The sequence below is a fragment of the Tupaia chinensis genome, unplaced genomic scaffold, assembly GCF_000334495.1.
Source record: "Tupaia chinensis unplaced genomic scaffold, TupChi_1.0 Scaffold000291_1, whole genome shotgun sequence".
NCBI lineage: Eukaryota > Metazoa > Chordata > Mammalia > Scandentia > Tupaiidae > Tupaia > Tupaia belangeri.
The window spans coordinates 1,155,869-1,169,683 of NW_006159776.1; the positions used below are offsets into that span (position 1 = coordinate 1,155,869).

The window sequence follows — 13,815 nt, forward strand, 5'->3', positions numbered from 1 at the left end:
CGCGCTGCTGCGGCTGGGGGCCTGGCCGCCTGGCCTTCCTGCCGGCCCAGAGCGATGCGACGCCCGCAAGGGTGTGCGGACCGCGCCCAGTGACCCCGGCTGACCTCTGCCCTGGACTTTGTCCTGGGCTCTGCTCGTCGGAAGAAATAGGGTGACGTCCTCATTTTAAATCAGCCACTTTCCGCGGCGTTCTGGGCCCCCTTTGATTCCTGCAGCCGACCAGCGTGCTGTTGAGTATGTCCCGCCCTGGCAGACGAGGAGACCTAGGCGCTGCCTTGTTAGGGGTCGTTCTGCTGACACCAAGCAGGTGCCCCTCCGGACTGGGTCTGGCATCGTAGTACAATAGGTGCTCTCTAGGTCGGGAACCGAACCGCCTTTGTACCGCCTCCCTTACCCCTTCCCACGACTTGTTCTCGAGCAGGTCTTAAGTGTTTGTTGAATTGAGAAGGACGCAAGGTTGTCAGGGCAGTCGTCCCACCCTCTGATCGATCTGTTAGTGTTGCTGGTCCCAGTTACCTAGTTATGGTTGGGGAATGTTTTATACTTTCCGAACAAGTTAAAGAAATGATACGAGAACTAGCCTTTTCCATTAAGGAGAAAAGATATTTAAAAATCATAACCAATGTCTTAAAGATATTTATAAGTGAATTATTAGTATGAAGTCATAATCGCGGTATACAAATCAACCACACTGTTCTCTTTGTGCAATAATAGCATAATTGAAAAATAGTACAGCACAGGAAAGAAAAACAAGTGTTATTAATAATGTAGCAGGGAAAAACAGGGCATATCCAAGAGGCCATTCTTGTCCATTACTAGGCAAAAAGCACCAGAAAGACTTAGAATAACATTTTCTGTGATTTTGCCAGAGTTCATCTCCTTGAGGATGAGGAGCATTGAGGGCACGAGGGAATAGCAGTGATGTGTTAACTGTTGGCTATTACAATGCTTAACCGGAGTGCACAGGATTTCATGTGTACGTGCATCTCAGAATGCAGTTGGGTATACTTATTTTCTAATTTTCATGACTATTAATATGATTTCAGAAATATATTTTGGGTTTTGAATGTGTATCTATTTAAAATACTTCTGCCTGAATTTGTGAAACATTTCACAGTTTATTTAATTTTTTTAAAAGATTTAATTTTATTTATTCATTCATTTATTTTAATTTACCAGAGAGAGAGAGAGAGAGGGAGAAAGTGAGAAAGCAAGCCACCAGGTCTGGGACTAGAACCATGGTTGGCCATGTGGGAATGTCCAGTGCCTTAACCACCACGCCTGCTGGCCCTAGTTTATTTAATTTTTTAGATAAAAGTCATATGATATTTGAACAGACCTGAGCAGAGATCAAATAGAAGAGTAGAGACTTGAAATCCAGACTTAGATTCCAGGATGCTGTTGTAAAAATTTGATAAAATAATGCATTAATAATAAAGAATATGCTATACTATTTTTCAGTTACACTACAGTGTAACAAAGAGAACAAGGTAGTTGATTTTTATGTTGGGATTATGACTTACTACTAATAGCTCACTTTTTTTTTTTTTTTTTTAGAAGTTTTTTTTTGCTATAGGGCAGATACTTGCCAGAGAGACAGAAAATGAGAAATCACCCCACCGGGGAATGGCCACACCACAATCCCTTCTCCTCCATTCTCCTCTCATGATTTTGGGCATGCATGTGCACATACCTGGTGTGAGTTTAAGCCACCAGGTCTGGGACTCGAACCTTGTCGACTACATAGGAGTCCAGTCACATAGCCATTACACCAACTGCTGGTCCCACACTTCTAACTGTATTCAAGACACTGGCTATGTTCTTCAAATATATTTTTCCCTTAATTGAAAAAGCTAGTTTTGGGGCCAGCAGTTGTCGTGTTTAAGGCACTGGACTTCCCACATGGCGTACTGTGGTTCAAGTCCCAGACCTAGCAATTTGTTTTCTAATGTTCTCTCTTTCTGCTCTCTTTTGGGAGCACACATGCCTTATAGCAAAATTTAAATAAATAAAATTAAATAATTTAAAAAAGAAAAAAGCTAGCTTTTATAGCCTTAAAACACATAATTTTTAAAAAAGTTTATAGTGTACCAAAATATTTCACGTGCTGTAAAATATTGAAAAAGTGTTTCAATATGGATCATCTTGATTTTGTCAGAGCTTGCATTATCCCTCACTTTAATAAGAAATCAAGAGTTGGAGATTATTGGGCTGACTGGTGACCTCACGGGTAGAAAACTGGATCCCATATGGTCACCTGCTGTCTGAGTACCTGATCTGTGCCCTAGAAACACATTGGCGTGTTTGCATGTGTTCATGCCTGCCCAAAATCTAGGATGGAGGCGAAGGGATTGCTGTGTGACCATTCCCAGTGGACTGCTTTCTCTTTTCCCTCTCTCTCTGTGTGTCTGGTGAGCACATGTGCCCTCTAGTGTGTGCATGCGCACACACACAGACACACCAAGTTGCAGGTTGATTCCAACCATCCTCCTGGCTGTAAAGCTTTTAATTTATTTAGCCTCATCCCAAATATTGTATTTGAGTACCTATATTGAACCATATGGGAGAGGTAGTGAGAAATAGCTGTTCCTTTTGTACACATATATATTACTTGTGGTAACTTTGGGAGTCAATTATTAAATCTTTTTAATAAATATTTTGTTTTATAGCTTAAAATGGTATTTGTTGTTAACACTTATAACCACGTTAGTGCTCTGAATTTGAGCTTCCTTTTCTTATATGAATTACTGTGGAATCAGTTATCTTTCTCAAATAGTAATGAACTAAACTTGATACTTTTTCTTTAAATAGTAAGTAATACACTCTAGGCATGATTTTTGGAGATGATTTCTTATTAAGAACATTACATTGAAGGTGCCAGCAGGTGGCATGGTGGTTAAGGTTCTGGACTCCCACACGGCCGACTGCAGTTCAATGACTCGGATCCAGTGGCTTGAAAATCACACTGGGTACATGTGTGTGCATGTCTAAAGTCCTAAATCCTAAGAAGAGATTAGAGGAGAAGGGATTGTGGCATGGCCATCCCCCCAGGGGATGGTTTCTCACTTTTCTTCTCTCTGTGAGAGCGTGTGCCCTATGACAAAATCCTTTTTTTAAAAAAAAAAAAAATTATACTGAAAATATTATAGTATCAGGGATGATAGATACCTCAGTGAATATAAGGAAAGTAGATATTGCAAGTGACAAAGGGTGAGGATGGCCCCAAAATATACTTATTTGTAAGGCATTGTGATTAAGACTTTTCATTTAAAATTTTAAGAGGATGACTTTGGTGCCAGATAATCCATTTCTCCTATTAATGAGCTGTAGAGCTGTATTATATTGGGTTGTTTGCCCTGTGTCTCCTTTTTTAAAAAGAATCTATAAAATAGAGATAAAATTGTACTTACCTCAGTTATTGTGAGAATTGCATTAATTAAAAAAAAAGTTAACAGTACCTAGCATGTACTTACTGTCTATTAACTTTTTCTATTAATTTCATAATCCCGACATCAAAATAACTTTCTCTTTTTGTTTGTAATTTGTATAACTACTTTTCTAATCTTATCTACACATTTTTACCTTTAAAACATATTTTCTGCTTTTGTAACTATTAGAAATGATTTCAAAGGGTGGTGTCAAAGAAGAGTTGTTAAATCCTTGTAGTTCTGACTCACGCAGCGGTTAAGTTAACCGGACAGTCTTACAGAAGCTTGATGGTGGTTAGTCAACAAATAGATTAGCCCGGCCAGCTGGTTTCTTGTCTGTGAAAATGACTCGGACTTCAGTGTTGTGTTAGCAACAGATGCTCTGATTGAGCAGAGGAAGAAAACATAATTGCCTTGGGTATGTAAAGGCATAGTGTTGGATACAGAAAACCTCAGTATTCTCTCCTAGAAGTAAACAGAAGGATTTTGTTTATGTTGAGTTTCTGGGCCACTTCAAGTGTGAACAGGATATGTTATGGATAGGTGACTTTGTTTGATATTCAAACCTTTTGATTGTGTCCTTAAGTGATTTTAAGATAAAATCCCAAAGGTTCTTTACTTGATGAAATGTGAATGTTCAAAGCAAACATTGAAGCAAGTAAGACATTTGCACCATTCTAGAATCTTGGAGCTTATAATTCGATAGTTTAAGTTAAATTTTTGTACCAGATCATTCTTATTCATGGGGTCACTGTTTCTAGGAAAGGTGCTTGCTATATCTAGACAGAAATGATGAAGGGTAGAGAGGAAAGGGAAAAGAAGTCACCAAGAGCATATATTGTGAATAGTTTGTTCTCCCCTCCTCTTTTGGGGGGCATATCCTTTACTTCCGACTGGGCAATGCAAGTGACTGGTGACAGGAAAGGCTAATAAATACAGTGACAGGCGAGGCTTGACCAGACAGACCTCGAGTGGGGAACTTGGCTTGAGCAGGGAGATGTGAACGCATGACAGCCTGCAGAAAATAGCATAAAATAGTACATGCCTTCTTTATTTCTATTTCCCCTTCTACCCTGATATTTGCCGTTTGCCTTAATACTGTACTTGAAAAGTTCACAGATCCCCACCATATCCAGATAACCAACCAATTGTCTCATGTGCCAAAATGACTCCTCAGTATATTTAAAAAATTGTTTCTTGAGGAAAGAAAACAAGTGAAATTTGAGTATTGCTCTGCATTCAGTATTATGTTAAATGGCTTTAAGTTTCCAACAGCTCTTATTCCTATTGCATAGGTATGGAAAATACAGCTCAGAGAGGGTAAGTGAGTCACACAACTAGAAGGTGGTCTAGATTCAAACCAGCTTGTTCTTCACAGCCCAGACTTTTTCAGTACCACCTTTCTTGCCTTTGAATGGTGATTTGATAAATTGAAACTAAAGATGCAAACAGGGATAAACCTTTTATTAAAAATTTTTTTTGAAAATAAGGTCTAGTGAAAATAGTTTATAGATGGCATAGAACATGGTTTAGATAAAAATGTAATATTGGGAGGCTGGCAGGTGGCGTGGTGCTTAGGGGCGCTGGACTCCCTCATGGCCATCCATGGTTTAATTTCCGGACCTGGTGGCTTCCTTTCTCACTTTCCCTCTCTCTCTTTGGTCAAATTGGAATATAATAATAATAATAATAAAGTTAAAATAGTTCTTAAAAAATTAATATTTGTTTTTTCTTGATATCACATATAAAATTATTTTCCTTTTTTTATTTTTTTAATTTGCTATAAGGCATGTGTGGTCATTGGAGAGAGACAGAGATTTAAAAAAGAGGAAAAATAAGAAAGCACTCCTTAGGGGGGTTGACCACACTGCAGCCCCTTCAATTCTCCTCTTGGGATTTTGGGCACACATGCACATACAAACACACACCCAGCGTGTTTTTCAAGTTACTGTGTCCAGGAATTAAACCTCACAATCAGCTATTTGGAATCCAGCTGCTTTAACCACCACACCACCCAGCTGGCTTCAGATAACTTCATTTTTAAAAACTGACCTCGGCAGGGCTAGCAGATGGTATAGTGGTTAAGATGCTGAACTCTCACATGGCTGACTGCAATTCCAATCCCGGACCTGGTGGATTGCTTTCCGACTCTCTTGTGCACGTGTCCTATAGTAGATGAAAAGATAATAATGCTAGATAAAATTAAATAATTCTTTTTAAAATTTTTAAAAGATTCAACTTGGCAGTTTTAAAAAATTACAAATATAGTACAGCAGGCTTTTTTTTTTTTTTAAACACAGTGCTTGACTAGATGTAAGCAGGATTATTTATGCAACAAAAACATTGAATGCATACCATAGCAGTAAATAGTCCCCAAGTTAGATGGGCAAATTTCAAAAGTGGTAGATTTTTATCTCCAGCCTTGTTTTTGAGTTTTTTTTTACCTTCAGTTTGGCACTTCTTAGCTATGAAGTTCCGATAGAATCTAGTCTCAGTTATTTATATTTATTGATTAATAGTTAATTACATTTTGAACAAATTTATAAAAAAAGTTTTTGCACAGCCAGCTTATGTACTTGTTATATTACACATGTAATACAAGTATAGAAAAAATAAAAATAAATCCCTTCTCTTCCATTCTCTTCTTGGGATTTTGGGTGTGCACACTTGTGTCTGGCATGATTTTCAAGCCATTGTGTCCAGGATTCGAACCATGTAGTTGGCAGTGTGGGATCCAGCCACCTTAAACACCATGCCGCTTGGCCAGCCCCAATGTACGTATGCTTTAAAAAAATCTTTTGATATGTATTGCTTAGTTGTCCTTTGAAGGGTTATGTGGGAACCAGCAGTTAGCGTAATGGCTATGTCGCTGGACTTCCACGTAGTCGACTGCGGTTCGCGTCCCGGATCCGGTGGCTTAAAACTCACGCCGGGCGTGTGTGTGTACATGCCCAAGATCCCGAGAGGAGAATGGAGGAGAAGGGATTGTGGCGTGACCATCCTCCCTGGGGGAGGTGATTTCTCGCTTTCTGTCTCTGTGTCTCTGTCTGTCTGGCGAGCGCACACATCCTATAGTGAAAAAACCTCTCCCCCGCAAAAAAAGGATTATGTCGGTTTATATTACTATCAGTAGTATCTGAGAGTACTCCCATCTCTACTCTCACTCTGCCTCCCTTTATTAAGTAGTGAGACCTGTGGTATCTTTGCTAGAATATGAGTCTCGACCTCACTGGATGGAACAGTCAATTCAAATTCCACTGCACATAGATAAGGCTTCTTCTAGAACCTTTGACACTGTATCTGCTCAAATCCTAGACATAAAGTCTAGGGAGTCTATCTCCTTTTGCCTGGCTATCTTGCAGTTGGGCTTGGGGTGAAAGTGCAGCCTTGCCCATGTGTTCTTTTACTAGCTCACATTTTGTTTTTGTTTTTGCAGCTGGTCAGCTACATCATCAGAATTGATTTTTAGTTCAGTCTTAGTTGTGTCTATGTACTTATAGTATGCCCAATTGACTGTTATAGAGATCTTAGCTTTCTACCAATTATTTTATGATAGTCAGATTCCTGAATTTCTCATTTCTACTTTTTCACCTTCTTTTAGCACATCTGAGCCCAGTACTCTTGTTTGATTTTGCCATAACGTTGGTCAGCTGGTAAAGTCCTGATTACCTAGCTTATGAGTTACAGTAAATAGACTTTCCGGATTTCAACTTTTATCATCTAATTCACCTCTAGTGTGGGGTGATGCAAGTGGCATCATTCCTGGTAGCAGTTAGGCATTTCCAGGAAAGCTGCGTGCAGGTTTCATTGATCCCTTTACTCCAGTGGCAGGAACCCTATGATTATTTCATGGTAGAATTGTGTAAGCAGCCTAGTGGAGTAGTGTAAAACCTAGGGACTCCGGACCAGCAAATGGCTTAATGGTTATGTCTCTGGACTCCCACATAGTTGACTGTGGTTCAAGTCCTGGACCCAGCGGCTTACAACTCACACCACACATGTACGTGCATGTCCAAAATCCTGAGAGAAGAATAGAGAGGGGATTTCAGTGCGGCCATGCCCCTTGTGGGGTGATTTCTCACTTTCTGTCTCTCTCTGTCTCTTTGGTGAGTGCATGCACCTTATAGTAAAAAAATCTCTCTTAAAAAAACAAACAGGGCTGGGAACCTGCAGTTAACGTAATGGCTGTCGCTGGACTCCCATGTAGTCGACCACGGTTCGCGTCCCGGACCCCGTGGCTTAAAACCCACGCCGGGCGCATGTGCGTGTGTGCCCAAGATCCCGAGAGGAGAATGGAGGAGAAGGGATTGTGGTGTGACCATCCCCCCTGGGGGGTGATTTCTCGCTTTCTGTCTGTATGTCTCTGTCTGTCTGGCGAGCGCACATGCCCTATAGTGAAAACCTCTCCAAAAAAAAAAAGTTAAAACAAACAAACAGGGCTGTCATGTGGCATGGTGATTAGGGCACTGGACTCCCACATGACTGATCACAGTTCAAGTTCTGAGCCTGGAAGCTTGCTTTCTCTCTTTGTTTCTCTTTCTCTCTCTCTCTGGTCAAATTTAATAATAATAATATATAAATAAAATTAAATAATTCTTTAAAATAATATATAGATAAAATTAAATAATTCTTTAAAAACAAATTAAAAAAAAAAATTAGAAGCTCTGGAGGCAACTTCCTGGGTTTGATTTATATCTGCTATTTGATAGCTGTGTGACTTAAGATAGAGTTTCTTAACTTCTTAAACTTTCCCTTCCTTCAACCATAAAATGTGAAGACCTTGGGACAGGCATATGGCATGGTGGTTAAGGTTAAATCAGTTTAATTATTTTATCAAACTTTATATTTATTTATTTATTTTAATTTGACCAGAGAGGGGAAGAGTGAGAGAGAGAGAGAGAGGAAGTAAGAAGGCAAGCCGCCAGGTCTGGGACTTGGCCATGTGGGAGTGCAGCACCCTTAACTACCATGCCACCTGCCAACCACTAAATAAAATAATTATTTAAAAATAAATGTGAAGACCTGTGCTACTTTTTTATCTGTTTGATGATTAAAGAGATACTGCATACTTAGTTTAGCACAGTGCCTGGCACATACAGGGTGTTTAATAAATGCTAACTGAATTGGTTGTTATAGTTTGATGCCTTTAAATTGTAGCTCCATTAGTAATATTGCAGTGGTCCTGGATTTGTGGAACATAACTGTCAGGAATAGTACCGTAGAATTTGACTCAGTGATCTGAACTGACAAGATGCTAATGGGAAACCCATACGTCAGAGTGTTTCTCTAATTATGACTACATGGATATTGATGCCCTCTGATTAATGGTTAAACCTGGGTAGTGGTAGCATTATTCGTTACAGGTTCTAGAACACGAAGTTTATGCATCATGTAACTTCAGTATTTTGCTGCATTAGCTAATTTCCAGATACATATTCCAAATTGGTGGAGATTTCTGTTGGGTATAGCAAAATTAAGACTCATATTTAGGGGCCAGCAGATGGTGTAGCAGTTATGTCACTGGACTCCCACATGGTTGGTTGCAGATCGAGTCCTGGATCCAGTGGCTTGAAAATCATGCCAGACATATGTACGTGAATACCCAAGATTCTGGAAAATGGAGGAGAAGGGATTACAGTGTGGCCATCCCCCTTGAGGGATGATTTCTCACTTTACCTCTCGCCATCTCTCCAGTGAGTGCACACACTCTAAGGCAAAAAGCTCTTAAGAAAAAAAGGACTCATATTTGAATTTGACGTTTTTACATATATTAGGTTAAAGCCAGTAAAAGCATACCATTTCGAATGGTGTCATCATGTTTTCTAACTAGGGATATGCCTGTAGTAACAATAGCTGTTTCTGTTGCCCTTGTATCTGGCAGAGTGGTACATTTTATAACGTGTTGATCAGTTACATTCTTTTTTCTAATTGCGAAGTAAAATCTTATCCTTTTGGTACCCTTAGATGTTCTGAGTTCCTTTTCATGAACCCCTAATCTTTGCCGGATTAGGTGGAACAGTGTAATAACAGTTAAGAGCACCAGCTTGCCTTTGTGTGAGTATGACTTGGCTGTATATTAGCTCTGAGATTGTGGGCAAGCTGTTTTCCATGCCTCAGTTTCCTCATTGGAAAATGGGGATAATTATAGTATGTGTCCTCCGAGGATACTTGAAAGGATTAAATGAATTAATAATATATGGAGAGGTTAAGATAGTGTTTGGCACTTGAGTATCAAAGTGTTATTATTGTTCTAGTGATTGTGATTTGTTTCACGTAATCGATAGTGATTGTACGTATAACTTTAAGCAACGCTCCTTTGAAGAGAGAACTTCATGTCTTATATATTCCAGACTACTTTCATCTGTTCTGTGGAAATGGTTGCAGTTGTGCTTGGCTGGGTGTATAACTTTTTTTTTTTCTTCTGGTTGGTGTGGCAGTTGTACTTAGTTTAAGTATATAATCAAGTAATTGAGAGGCTTAATCTTGATAAAGTGTGTGTGTGTGTGTGTGTGTGTGTGTGTGTGTGTTTTGTTTGTTTGTTTTTCAGGTCCTTGTGCTGTGTATCCTAAGGACAATGGCTGCCATGGCCTGTGCTTACTTTAGAGACACGTGTCCTATGTATTTTACCATGTTCCACCAGAGTTGACATTGGTCACAGCATGTCTCCAGAACTGCATCACCTAGAACTTTTAGTTACGGCCACCTACAGTCTTGTGAAATATGGTTACAGATACATTTTGGTTAATTGACATCCTCTTTATCGATGTTTATTATTTTATCCATCAGTATTTGGAAGGTAAGAGAGGCTTAATCTTGATAAATTGATAAAGTGTGTGTGTGTGTGTGTGTGTGTGTGTGTTTTGTTTGTTTGTTTTTCAGGTCCTTGTGCTGTGTATCCTAAGGACAATGGCTGCCATGGCCTGTGCTTACTTTAGAGACACGTGTCCTATGTATTTTACCATGTTCCACCAGAGTTGACATTGGTCACAGCATGTCTCCAGAACTGCATCACCTAGAACTTTTAGTTACGGCCACCTACAGTCTTGTGAAATATGGTTACAGATACATTTTGGTTAATTGACATCCTCTTTATCGATGTTTATTATTTTATCCATCAGTATTTGGAAGGTAAGGGGAGACATGAGCTCTGCTGTGAAATCAGATACCTCCATAGGTGTCCTTTCACGTTAGAATCCCACGGAGCAGATGAAAGTTGTCTTTACCCTCCTTCACCCATGAGGCTTTGATAATAAAGAAAAGAGGCAAATATTTGTCACAGTGGGCTTATTCTCTAAATACTTTTTCAGAACTTAATTTAACAGTATGTGTATTTATATTTTAGGACATTGGTTACAGGCAGAAGAACTGATAAATGTGAGGGCTCCTAGGTAGGAAGCAAGGCATGTTAGAGGAGTGACTGTAGGCTACTGCAGCTGGAGTAGAGCAGAAGAGAGGAGGTCTGGTGTGAGATGAAGCAGGTAAGGTAGGCAGTGGGCACACCATGCAGGACCTTACAAGTCATGTTAGAGGTTTGAAAATTTTTATCCAAGGACCACTGGGAAAGCATCGGAGAATATTGAGCAGGGAGAGTGATGCTAACATCTTACCCAGCTGCAATATAGAGAACTAATTATTGTGAAGAAGTTTTGCTAAAGTATTGGTAGATATATGCCAGTGACTTGTTTAAGATAAGAGTAGTAATTCTAGGACTGTTTAAAATCTGTATAATCTGTAAAACTACTTGTGTAAGTAGACAACGAATTCAGGAGAGGAAAGGGTGTTGGCGTGGGTTTCTGGCCTTGTAGCTGTCATGTCATTTACACATATGGTTAGTTGACTTGTCCACCCACACAACAGTTCAGTGGTGTATTTTGGCCAAGGCTCCAAAAAGCTCTCCTCACCTAGAGATTGGAGTACTTCTGCTGGACTCAGCCTTTAGCCTTTATGGCTTTGGCAGTTAGGTACGACAGCTTTCCTTGGTGTGTGAGTGCATTGTCCATGTGTGTGATGGACCCTGTCGCTGTACTACAACTCCTAGTTAAATTCAAAATGTGACTGCCCAGCGGGTGGCATGGAGATTAAGGCGACTGGATCCCACAGGGCTAAGTGCACACAGTTTGAGTCCCTCACTGATGTCCTGAAAATCATGCTGGACGTGTGTATTCATGCTCAAGATCACAAAAGGAGAATGTAGAAGGGATTGTGACATGGCCATCTCTTCTGAGGAATGATTTTTCTCTCTCTCTCTCTCTCTCTCTCTTTCGCTGTCTCTGGTAAGTGCACATACCAGATAACAAAACCAAGAAAAAAGAAAAAAATTCAAAATGTGAGCCATGAGTATTCTCTCTTCAAAGAATGAGACCATGTTTTCCAGAAACACTATTTTAGCCTTTAACGACATGTCTAGATACTTCCTGGGGAAGTGTCATATTTTCAAAGCCTTAGGTAGTTTTTATAGAATGCCTTTCTATCAAAGACTTTAACACACGGATTGTGAGATTTCTTTCCAGAAGTTTTGCTGTTAATGCTTCTTAAGCCATATAAATTAGAAGGGTCTTTTGTTTTATGGTAATAGCATATTTTTGAATGAACTGAAGGGAAATGGAATGGTAAAATTAACTATAATTGAAAGGCATTACTTTCTGGAACTTTGGAGTAGCGTACAAAATGGGCAACATTATCCTGTTGATTATTTGAGTTTTTATAACTTATATGTCAGTTGTCCTCAGGTGCAGTCTTGTTTTTATAAGCTGCTAATCTTGCCAGGGATGTTTTTACTCCTTGTGATCCCCGAAAATGTTCTCTAACCTAAAACAGCAAACAGTGTACATTTTTTTAAAAGAATAGTTTTATTTAACTAACTAATTAATTAATTAAATTTTGATCAGAGAGGGATAGAGTGAGAGAGCAAGAGAGGGAAAGTGAGAAAACAAACCGCTAGGTCCAGGACTTGAACCATGGTTGGCCATATGGTAGTCCAGCGCCCTTAACCACCACACCACTTAGAGGCCCCAATGGTGTACATTTTATAGGAGAGGAGAGTGTAATTTGTCTTTTCGTTATGGTATTAGCAGACCTCCGAAAGAGTATAGTTGGGGCCAACAAGTGGCATAGTGGTTAAGGTGCTGAACTCTCACATAGGCAGCCATGGTTTGAGTCCAGGACCTGGTGGCTTGACACTTAATGCTGGTCCAGTGCATATGTACCCAAAACACTAAGAGGAGAAAGGAGGAGAAGTAATTACAGTGTGTCCATCCCCTGGGAGATGATTTCTCTCTCCCTCATATTGTCTCTCTTTTTCCAGCCAATGCATGTGTCCTGTGGCAAAAACCTTAAAACAAAACATACAGAGAAAACACAAAGGAGTACTGCTTAAGCATCTATTTTTTTGAGAGTTAGTGTTATATTTTAGTTTCTAGAGGTTAGTATCAATGTAAATGAAAACTGAAAACCGATGAAATTCTGGCAAAGGAACTTGGTTATGACATTTTAACTTATGTGCAGCATGTAGATATTCTGTATAATTAAGAATCTGGTAGCTTAAGCACTAAAGAAATTCTGATTTTCCGAGTTCAGAAGCATTTAGGTTAATTTTAATCAGAAATGTATAAGAACTTTGCCCTATCGCTACTGTTTGTCCCCCCCCCCTTTTTTGTTTTTTGCCATAGAGTGCATGCACTCACCAGAAAGACAGACAGTAAAAGGGAAAATGAGAAATCACCTCCTCATGCCTCAGCGCCTTCTTCTCCATTCTTTTTTTTTTTTTATACATTTTTTTCTTTATTTACGTTCATTCACTGTACATCATTATAGCATACAAAATGAGATTTTTCCATTGAGAATACACTGTATATTGGCTCAATCAAGCACATCAACATATGTGTTATTGTCAACAAATCATTTTCCATTTCTTGTTTTCTGTATATTTTGCCTTTTTCCCCATTCTTGATTCCCTATCTCACCCTCTGCCATCTCCCACCCTCCTCCCACACTGTGTCTGGTATCTATTGGTGCTTTCTATGCCTCCCCCATTTTATTGTTTCACTAAATATCTTAATAAATCTAAATATTTTCAACAGCAAGCACAGCTGATATGTACATATCCATGAACACAAGTCTGACTTTAGGCATAAACCTCAGTGAATAGAATGAACATACTATAAAGTAGCACCTAACTAGGGCTATAAAGCTTAACTGCAGTCATCAAATAGGTATTTCTAATGCCTTTTTTTCTTCTGAAATTTTTTTTTATTATGTACATTCATTCCCTGAGCATCATCACAACATTCTAAATGTGGTTTCCCATCTAGAATATACTATATAGTGGCTTAATAATGCATGTTATCATCCATAATATTCCATTTCTACTTTCATATATATGTTTTTT

General features: G+C 39.2%; 1 protein-coding gene across 1 annotated transcript in view; it reads left to right on the forward strand.

Annotated features, from left to right (window-relative positions):
* Window positions 1-13,815, forward strand: part of FSD1L (fibronectin type III and SPRY domain containing 1 like) — a 96,971-nt gene that overhangs the window by 730 nt on the left and 82,426 nt on the right. Inside the window, exon 2 of the mRNA XM_027772682.1 lies at window positions 4,724-4,748. Within this exon, the coding sequence (XP_027628483.1) occupies window positions 4,724-4,748 (25 nt within the window). The remainder of the gene's footprint in view (window positions 1-4,723; window positions 4,749-13,815) is intronic.